The sequence below is a fragment of the Oncorhynchus mykiss genome, chromosome 16 (assembly GCF_057628025.1).
Source record: "Oncorhynchus mykiss isolate SJ-2025 chromosome 16, ASM5762802v1, whole genome shotgun sequence".
In the NCBI taxonomy this organism is placed as follows: domain Eukaryota; kingdom Metazoa; phylum Chordata; class Actinopteri; order Salmoniformes; family Salmonidae; genus Oncorhynchus; species Oncorhynchus mykiss.
Genome location: NC_143037.1, coordinates 62454442 through 62465027, shown reverse-complemented (window position 1 = coordinate 62465027; position 10586 = coordinate 62454442). Strand labels below are relative to the sequence as shown.

General features: G+C 42.9%; 2 protein-coding genes across 4 annotated transcripts; both read right to left on the bottom strand.

Annotated features, from left to right (window-relative positions):
* Positions 1-246: 246 nt before the first annotated feature.
* On the bottom strand, positions 247-3395 carry si:dkey-93l1.9 (Ninjurin domain-containing protein). 2 transcript variants are annotated; one of them, XM_021566750.3, is made up of 3 exons: positions 3034-3395; positions 1385-1628; positions 247-1250 (listed from the first exon to the last, which is right to left on the bottom strand). In XM_021566750.3, the coding sequence occupies exons 1-3, from the start codon at positions 3094-3096 to the stop codon at positions 1054-1056; spliced, it is 504 nt and encodes a 167-aa protein (XP_021422425.2). In that variant the 5' UTR covers positions 3097-3395; the 3' UTR covers positions 247-1053. The 2 variants fall into 2 exon arrangements, with proteins under 2 accessions (XP_021422425.2, XP_036803326.1); XM_036947431.2 differs by having other exon boundaries at positions 247-1166; positions 3034-3284.
* A 2898-nt stretch (positions 3396-6293) lies between these two features.
* Positions 6294-9114, bottom strand: trh (thyrotropin-releasing hormone). 2 transcript variants are annotated; one of them, XM_090203624.1, is made up of 4 exons: positions 8909-9114; positions 8457-8659; positions 7097-7643; positions 6294-6706 (listed from the first exon to the last, which is right to left on the bottom strand). In XM_090203624.1, the coding sequence occupies exons 2-4, from the start codon at positions 8647-8649 to the stop codon at positions 6703-6705; spliced, it is 744 nt and encodes a 247-aa protein (XP_090059750.1). In that variant the 5' UTR covers positions 8650-8659; positions 8909-9114; the 3' UTR covers positions 6294-6702. The 2 variants fall into 2 exon arrangements, with proteins under 2 accessions (XP_090059750.1, XP_021422424.2); XM_021566749.3 differs by having other exon boundaries at positions 7048-7643; positions 8909-9105.
* Between the last annotated feature and the right edge of the window lie 1472 nt (positions 9115-10586).

Below are 10586 nucleotides of genomic sequence, written 5' to 3'. Positions count from 1 at the left end.
GATCCCAATGGCCCTCTTGCAGAATCGGGTGAAGATGACCAACGAGTCGCCCACAGGTCTCAACCTTCAACCTTCTGCAGTCCTACCCGTCAGACCCCATCTGAGACCAGGACTTCTTCAATGCCGCACAGACAAAAAACTGGTGAGTGATCGTAACATGGTACACACACACACACACTGCCTTTTCATTTTCACTCCTGCTCTGACCAAGGGAGAGTAGTGTATTCAGTCCAGAAATTCCTGCTGTTTATTCACAGAGTTGTTTATTTGGTAACAGCAGTTGTGTTCTGTTGAGTCCCAAACAACTGAACAACAACACATTTATAAAGGCCCATTTACAGGATACAAAAACTAAAATGTAACACAATAAAATAACAATAAGGAGGCTATTTACAGGGCATACCAGTACCGAGTCAATGTGCGGGGGTTCAGATTAGTCAAGGTAATTTGTACATGTAGGTAGGGGTAAAGTGACTATGCATAGTTAATAAACAGCGAGTAGCAGCCATGTAAAAACAAAGGGGGGGGGGGGGGTCAATGTAAATAGTCTGAGTGACCATTTGATTGATTGTTCAGCTATTTAGGAGCCTTTTGGCCCCGGTACCGCTTGCCGTGTGGTAGCAGAGAAAACAGTCTCTGAATTGGGTGACTGGAGTCTTTGACAATTTTTTGGGCCTTCCTCTGATACCGCCTAGTATATAGGTCCTGGATGGCAGGAAGCTTGGCCCCAGTGATGTACTGGGCCGTACGCACTACCCTCTGTAGCACCTTATGGTCGGATGCTGAGAAGTTGCCATACCAGGCGGGGATGCAACCGGTCAGGATGCTCTCGATGGTGTAGCTGTAGAAGTTTTTGAGTGTGCAGACCTCTGGCACCTGCACTGCCCTGTCACTGTAGAGATAACTGACAGTACTGTAGGTTGGGGTTAGGTTCCAGGTTTCTGCTGATGTTGTGTTCAGGTTGTACAAGCCTCCGGTTAAATTGAGGCCAGATTGTGCTAAGCTTGTGCTCTACAACCTGCCAGTTGTCTGAGGATGATTTGAGGTTGTGGTCTAGAGGCCTCCGGTCTGGTTCTGTTCAGTGGTCAGAAGGAAGGATTGGGGTTCTGGAAGTCCTATCACAGCACCCTCAAAGCCTAGCGCAGTGATGAAGATGTTGATGATGACTGTGAAGAAAACAAATACTGTTGCTGTGTTGTTCATCATGTTCAGCTTTGAGTGTTTCCTCACATCATTCAGATCATACTTCACTAGAGAGAGAGAGAGTAGGAAGTTTATTCAACATGTTCACCTTTCTGTTTACAGATAGCCATATTGTGTGTGTGTGTGTGTGTGTGTGTGTGTGTGTGTGTGTGTGCGTGTGAATGAGTGACAGAGTGTATACCTATAAAGACCAGCAGTAGTCCCACGACAACCTGTAGCGTAATAGACATGGACAGCAGTACTATGAGAGGTTTGTAGAATCTGTACTGTGACTCCATGTATAGAACAGTCTTTAGCTGGGATGAGTTAGCCATGAGTAGAGCCACATCAAGCATACTCTGAGCTACACTCTTCCTAGTGGCATAGTGATTCATGTTAATCATTCGGTACACCTTTCCAGAGGGGTCAAGACGGTCGAGGTTCGCCTGTGGGTTAGAGGGCAGACCATCAGGCTTATGGGTCACACATGCTCATGTAGCGTGGTTCGTTCTGCATTGTGTACTTTTAATTAGGACCCTGCCACAACTGAAGGTCTGCTAGTGGAATTATTTTTATTTGCCCTGCACACGAAGAGACAACACACATTATGTTAACCCTGGGTGCAGTCCTAGCTCTCAGGCACCTTGCTAGCCGAAGGTCAGGCAAAAGAGAACATTAAGGGGGTACGGAAATACAGATAACCCGCGATTGGCCAAACCAAAATATACAAAACTTTTACAATCACATGTATGTACAATATTGATATGAAAAAGTGTTTGTACACCAAATAATAACATTAGCTATGCAGCTGTAATTACATTTTTTTTTTAAATAAACTGAATTATTATTATTATTATTATCAAATTATTAACATCCCCTCTTGACCTGGCCTATTTGAATTGATCCTTGTGTGCAATTTAGTGCATAATCTAGGGGAACAACATCACACTGCTACACTCAAACACACTAATGGAGTGGATTAACTACAGGCACTGCCTTTCCTCTATGGCAGAAGGGTGTGTTCTATAACGACATCACACGCGGGTGTCCACATCTTCTCACGGAGGTGGGGTTGGGAAATGTCAAGTACGGATAAAGGTAAATATGAGATGTCACAAGTGGGTGTGACACTCCGAAACACAAAGGGCATAGTCAGCTCTTCGCGGAGGCGAGAAATATGGCGAGGAGCCAGACAGTGAAATGATTTCCGTAGTCAAAAGGTTTGAACGCTTCATGTCTCCACTATAGGCTATGAATGCTCTTTAATGAAGCTAATAGACGACGAGCAGTAAATTATATTGCATTGTAGGTCTGATATTTTACAATAACTTGGGGGAATACTTGTGAAGTTTCCATACCAGTAGGAGTTATACATTCCCCACTGGGCACAGACGTCAGTTCAACATCTAATTTTGATTTACATTTGGTTGTCAACTAATGTGAATTCAACGTGAAATTAACAACAAGAAATTCACCATGTCATGTGATTTAGGTTAAAGGTTGGGTGGAAAAGAGACTAAATACGTTGATGATTTTTTATCAAATCTAATCAGTTTTCCACGTTGATTCAACGTCATCACATTGATTGAAATGATGTGGAAACACAACCTGGACTCGGGGGTAGACGTAACATAGTAAATATAAATCGGGGACATCATAACTGCAACTTATCTCCTTGTAGCCCAAATCCGAATGTTCAGTCAAAATGTACAACATCCTATTTAGTTGCTTATGACACAGTTAAAAACGTGCTAGGACCCCTGCTAGGACCCCTGCTAGGACCCCTGCTAGGACCCCTGCTAGAACCCCGCCATAGTAGCCTGGGGTTTGAGGTTATAATGTTTAACTTACTTCTATGTCGTCTAGTTTGTTGAGAGTGATGTCCTCCCCATTCGCCCTTGCTTCACTGTCCATGCTGGCCAAGACAACTGCGGTTACCGATATAACCGACACAGGAAAACTAGTTTAGAATAGTTACATACGTTACACACGGTAGGCTACCGTACATCTCGCAAGTAGACTAAAGATCAGCCGTCATCTGCAGTTTGCCGTAGCCTTTCTTGTCACCGGCTTCACGCAGCCAAACTGAAAATGTTGAGTGTATTTCCCAGGGGTGTGAGCTTTGCTTATTCAAAACTACCCCTCCCACTGTCTAATCTTACGAACGCAGTACACTCAATCGCTCTCTCTTTCGGTCTTTCTCTTTCTTAAACAGATACAAACACACATACTGTACACACACAGCTCTGGAGTGGGAGGGGTTTTCCCTCAATGAAGAACATAATACTTGCTCCCCTGGTTTCATTGTCTCAATAGGTTCTATCTTTTAGATGGATGACAAACAGGAATGAACAAGATGTTATTTTAGTTATCATTAAACATTACCTTCAAGCGTTTAGTGTGGCGTTAGACAAACAAAAGTAGGATATCAAAACAAAATGTTGATCATGTTTGACAAGCACGCACACACACACACACACACACACGCACGTACACACATACGGGTAGATGTGCGCACACACACACTTCCAGGTATCCAGCGAGACAGATATGATGAGTGGTGAGGAGAGTTGGGCACAGCTGCTGTGTTGGCATTCACTCCTATCATTACAGTAGTGAGGTGGAGAGGAGAGTTAGTAATGAAGTACATAAGTACTTTTTATGTGTTACTTCAGCCATGTCTGTGATAAATGTGATTGGCAATGGGCACATCTGTTGGAGCAGTTGTGTATTATGCGTCATCAGTGTTGCTTTATGGGGATCGGCTGTCTGATTCAGCTAGTTGGTGTAACGGTTTTCGTCGTCTGAAGAAGAGGAATCGGACCAAAGTGCAGCATGGTAAGTGTTCATTCTTTTTATTGAATAACCGAAACAGTCCTGTATGGTGCAAAACACTAAACAGAAAATAACTACCCACAAAAACCATGTGGGGAAAAAGCTACCTAAGTATGGTTCCCAATCAGAGACAACAATAGACAGCTGTCCCTGATTGAGAACCATACCTGGCCAAAACAAAGAAATACAAAAACATAGAAAAAATAACATAGAATGCCCACCCAAATTACACCCTGACCAAACCAAAATAGAGACATAAAAAGCTCTAAGGTCCAGGCGTGGCAGTTGGAGTGCTTTTAGAGTAACAACATGAGAAAAAAAGTGTTAGCTCAAATGTCAGAGGATCTAGTCTAATTTAGTCAAAGAGAATTCAGCAAGCAACAAGCTTTATTAAAGACACAAAGAGAGAGAGACTGAGAGGGGGGGGGGCTGAGGGGCAGAGAGAGAGAGAGAACATTAATCATTATTTAGCTACACTGTTAAAAGAGAGGGTTTTAAAAACAATAAACAAGTGGCAGGTCCATCATGAAAGATATTATTGCCCTGGAAATGTCTTTGTAAGCTAAATCCATCTCTCTCCCACACAACATGAACTTGTCATCAAGGCATTTCAGGGAGTATAGAGGATAAGAGGGAGGGAAATAGTGACACATAAAGTGTTCAGTGTATAGGGAAGAAGCAACTCCTTTCACTTCCTCTTACCACCCAGACACCAACAACCTAGGTTACTTTCATAGTTATTATCTCTTTCCCACTTTATAAACCTCTCTCCCTCTTTCTCTCTCCCTCTCAATTAAATTCAAGGGCTTTATTGGCATGGGAAACATATGTTTACATTGCCAAAGCAAGTGAAATAAACAATAAAAAATGTACTCTCTCTTTCTCGCTCTCTCCCTTTCTCTCTATCCCTTTTTCTCTCTATCCCTTTTTCTCTATCTCTCCCTCTCTGTCTCCCACTCTCTATTTCTCTCGCTCTCTCTCTCTCACTTGCTCTCTGCCTCTCTCCTTCTCCCACTCTCTCCTTCTCTGCCCCCCCCCCCCCTCTCCGTCTCTCTCTCTCTTTGTGTCTTTAATAAAGCGTGTTGCTTGCTGAATTCTCTTTGACTAAATTAGACTCCATCCTCTGATATTTGGTGTAAATTACACTCATCTGGGATGCATAGTCTTTGGGTCTATAATGCTCTCATTCAGGCCTATTTCTGTCAGTTAATAACAGATGGCATCTGTTGCTCAACAGCCTGACTCTTCAAAGTCAAAGTGACTTGATATAGCAACAAGCTCTGGGGCAATCTGACTGAAATGTAGGAACTATGTGTGGGTCATGATGAGTTGTACACTACATGACCAAAGTAATGTGGACATCTGCTCATCGAACATGTCATTCAAAAATCATGGGCATTCATATGGAGTTGTTCTCACCTTTGTTGCCATAACAGCCTCCACTCTTCTGGGAAGGCTTTCCACTAGATGATGGAACATTGCTGTGGGGACTTCCATTCAGCCACAAGAGCAATTTTTTTTTCACACTATGTGTTTCAGCACTCTGCAATCCTGATGTTTCCACTTCACAATAACACCACTTACAGTTGACTGGGGCAGCTCTAGCAGGGCAGACATTTTAAGAACTGACTTGTGTGAAAGGTGTCTTCCTATGGTCTTCTTATGATGGTGCCACCTTGAAAGTCACTGAGCTCTTCAGTAAGGTCATTATATTGCCAATGTTTGTCTCTGGTAATTGCATGGCTGTGTGCTCGATTTTATACGCCTGTCAGCAATGGGTGTGGCTGAAATAGCCAAATCCACTAATTTGAAGGCGTGCCACATACTTTTGTATATATAGTGTATATTTTGAGTTTCCCAATGACGGCCGGTTGTGATACAGCCTGGAATCGAACCAGGGTCTGCAGTGACGCATCTTGCACTGAGATGGAGTGCCTTAGACAGACTCGGGAGTCCCATAGGGCTGCGCACTAAAGCATGCGGGTAAAAGTGTTGGTAAGGTATTGATGGAATGAGGCTAATTAAATGTGAGGCGAGCGTAACTGACAAGCAGGCGGTCTGCTATCAATTTACTTTCATTAACGATTGCGCTGTAATTGCTTTGTTAGTTCGACCACGTTGGTCGCTATATTTTTGCAGGAAGGCTAGCTCACTGCACCTGAAAACCCTCGGAGAGGATTAAAATATTTAATGGACCATCGCATGTAAATTGATAGGCTAAGGATAGAGGCTTTCTCTGAATGTCAAACAAAAAACATACTGTAGTAGACCAAACCTCAGTCATCTGTACCAATGCGTTTTATTGTATAGAGTTGTAGAGTCATAATAGGCTTTAAGGCAAAAGTAACAGAAAATGCACAACAATTAATCAGTTGTTATACCATGCAAGAATATTCAAGTAGAAAAGTAATGAAGAGACCCAATAAATTATTTTGTAGGGGTATATCCACTTATATTTTACCACGAACGCATTAGGCCTAAATCATAAAACAAACTACAGGTCAATTTGTCGTATATAACACATTTGGTTTATATAACTCTGAAAATTACACTTAGCCTATTCAATTCAAGGTCAGACAGAAAAAGAGCAGATTCCGAGACTGCGTCCTCAGCTGGATACAGACAGACTGCAGAGCCAATAGCTAATCCCGTCGCTTTAGTCTTTATTTCTTCCCCACGTGGGCTTCATCTGGAAAAAGAATATGTTTGAACATCTCATTACAAGAAGATAGGGCCAGCAACCAACACAGCTATTCATCAATTTAAAATCCATATGAGCGTTAATAATGCTGACAATCAGCGTGCGTAATTACCAACAAGTTTCCGCAAAAAAAATTATATCTGATTTAAACTTTTCGATCTAGATGCTTTCTGAGCGTGTTTTCTGGATATTCGTCATACAAGCAGCTTTCCAGAGACACAGTAGTCTACCTGTGATATAGGGGTCCGTACTATATTCATAATAAATCATTCATTATATCAATTTACACATTTTAGTCTTTACATCGGTCATTCACACACAGCACCCACCAGCCCCGCTAGTTACTCCTGTTCGGTCAAATCCTCGACAGGTGCGGACCTTTTGCCTGGGTGCTGTCTCTTCTCCGCGCGACTCTTGTTCACGTTGTCTAATAGCTGGAGCAACAGGTTGGCCTTACTGCAGCCAGGGTCCAGCACGTCACAGGGACTGTTGGCGCCCAAATCCGGGCTCGTGTTATCCAAGTAGCGTTTGCCGGGGTGTTGGCGCTTCTCCAACTCCTTGAGGTCCCCTGCGTCTGACTCGTCGTCCACCTCTCGCCTGCCGGGATGCTGGCGCTTACTGTAGTACATCACGTAGCGCTTGCCCGGGTGTTGACGTTTGGAGAGTTCACTTAGAAATGCGGGGTTCTCTGTAATCTGCTCCAGTATTAAGCGCTTGCCTGGATGCTGTCTTCTCTGGAGCTCCACAAAAGAATCAAATTCGTCTTCGCGTTTTCCCGGGTGCTGTCTTTTCTGAACCTCGCCATACTCTTCGTCCTCGTCCTCCTCTCGCTTCCCAGGGTGTTGCCTTTTTTCCAGCTCCTCCTGGTACCTCTTACCGGGATGCTGCCGCTTCACCAGCCAATCTGGCTGAGAGGTCAACCCTTCTGTAAAAACAATTAATACATTATTAGTTTAGGGACAGCGGAAAATATCAATCTACCACCACTTGTAATGTCATGCGTACATGCATTTCCACTTGTACACACGCCGTGTTAATGGCATTTACCTGTGAAAGTTAGAAAAAATATATTTGAGATAATCTATGTAAAACTGTATATACAGTGTATTTTTTCTGTTTTCATTCTTCCACCATTAAACTGTGTGCTTTGGTGCCAGGACTGCGGGAAAATAATGGATACGTTTTACGCGCGCTTTGCAGATTGCCCTCTCCAAATTGATTTTCATCCGAACAAATAACAAAATCTATTAATTTATTCACGTTAATCTTGCACAAAACACGAATAAAACATATTTGAAATGGTGGGTTATTTCTGTATAAATACCATGTAATCGAAATAATTTTGTTTATCTGTCTTTGTGAAACTATACAATCGAATGATTTGTCTTTGTGCAAAGTTACTATAAATAGGCATAAAAATGCATGACTTGAATTTGTGTTCAGTGGGTGGCAGGTAGCCTAGCGGGTTGAGCGTCGTTGGGCTAATCAACCGAAAGGTCGTTAAATCTGTCGATGTGCCCATGGGCAAGGCACTTAACCCTAATTTGCTCCATACTACTATGACCGACCCTGTAAAACAGCACATTTCACTGCACCATTTGGTGAATGTGACAATAAAACATCTTCATTTGTGTCCATTTCTTTGCTTTGTAATTCATGCTAAACACCACAGCTCTCTTGTCAAAAGCGGCCACTTTGCCAAAAACATAAAATAGATCAAAAAGCAACTATTAAGCACCGTTCGCGCCATCCTCATCCTCTATATTTTTGAGAATGGAGCGGAGCAGGAGGCTCTCGGCTCTCTGTAGGATGATATCGTCAATAGTCTGCCGGTCCCCCGTCTCCTCCTCAGCGGGGATGCCCTGTCCTCGAGCCAACGTCAGGTTGCAGACCACTAGAGATGCCAGAATGATCAGGCAGGCGGACTTCATGGTAACTTGGCTAGTCGTTCGAAAACAAGAGAATATATCATTATTAGTCGAGATATACTACTTTAAAAGCATGCAGGTTGCATAATAATTCATTGACTTGGCGTTGCATAACGAATTTTGAGTTTTCTATCTTACGCACATACTACGTTTCAATATCGGTGAGTAAAACTGGAAATTCCTTTTTGGAATAGATATTTGCAAATCATTTTTGGGAGTACGTCCATGTACAAAAATACGAATTAAAGTGACCCAAACTTACCTTAGATTTGTTTTCTGGCTAGTGTCACTCACAGCACCTTCAATAACCTAATTGGAGCAAACCAACTAGAAAGGTTGTTCTTTACCTCTTGCAGCGCTTGGAGACCGATTGAGGCCAAGTTTAGAGGTATGTGCAGATACAACAAGTCCAGCCATTTATAGTCAGTGGTTACCATCGTCACGCCAACCACGTTGTAGTAATTTCATAGGATTCCTTTCATAGGATTCAAATGATGTCACAAATTCGTGCGCAATTGGATTAAATTCAGTTATAACCTCTAGAGGACGATGTCCGGTTATTCTCTTGGGCGCCAACTGGGCCGACCAGCCTAATCTGAGGGAGTGAAATTGGCACTTGATGATGATAACTGAAAGAGAGGATTCATTCATAAATCTTCTTATCATATGTGAGTGCGATAATTTGGTAGAACACCGATTTAAATTAATTCACTTATTTTGCGAGTGTGGCTTTACTTAGTCGTTTGTTTTGATTAGGCCTACACTAAATGTCAATTGTAAAAATGTTTGGATTCATTCATAAACCTACTAGTTACAGCCCCTATATCTGTATTTTATTTCCAATTATAGACATTAATTGGTGCGTCATGTTGGAAAGGACGTTGTTGTGCGCCATCTCCATGTCATTATTTTCCTAAATTCTCATCGAATTTAAACCTATGGTAATATAGCTATGCTCCTATGCTGTGAGTCAATAAGAAGAAAACCACATTAAGAATAGATGGCCAGAAGGCTCTAGATCAGCCCCTCGCGGTCACAGGTGCGAGACATGGTGCCTCTCATGCGCCATGTGAGCTCACCACATCCCTCAAGCGCACATTTATTACTGCACTCGTGGTCCCGCCCACACCTGATGGAAATCTTTGAGGAGCGCAAACAATATTATCCTAACTTGCGAAGCGGCTGGACTGGGGACATTATGCACTCTGTTCAAACAGCTAACACACAGCTCAGAAACCCATACAGTGACTTCAGAAAGTATTCTTACCCCTTGACGTTTTCCACAGTTTGATATGTTACAGCCTTATTCTAAAATTGATTAAGTATTTTTTTTAATCATCAATCTACACACAATACCCCATAATGACAAAGAGAAAACAGGTTTTTAGGAATGTTTGCAAAAAACCCCCAGAATTGACAACCTTCTCTGCAGCACTCCACCAATCAGGCCTTTATGGTTGAGTGGCCAGACTGAAGCCACTCCTCAGTAAATGGCAGGCCACTTGGAGTTTGCCAAAAGGCACCTAAAGGACTCAGACCATGAGAAATAAGATTCTCTGGTCCGATGAAACCAAGATGTAACTTTTTGGCCTGAATGCCAAGCGCCACGTCTGGAGGAAACCTGACACCATCCCTACGGTGAAGCGTGGTGGTGGCATCATCATGATATGGGGATGTTTTTCAGCGGCAGGGAGACTAGTCAGAATCGAGGGAAAGATGAACAGAGCAAAATATAGAGAGATCCTTGATAACAACCTGCTCCAGAACTCTTAGGACCTAAGACTGGGGCACTTGCTAAAGTACTCTTCTGTGAGGGACACGGCTAGCGACAGAAGCACAATTAACACCAGAGCATGTCTAACCTGTGAGGCCTCCTCTTCTGCAGTCGTCTCCGCGCCTCAAACTGTAATCACAGTGTGTAAAGACATAGGTCTACATGC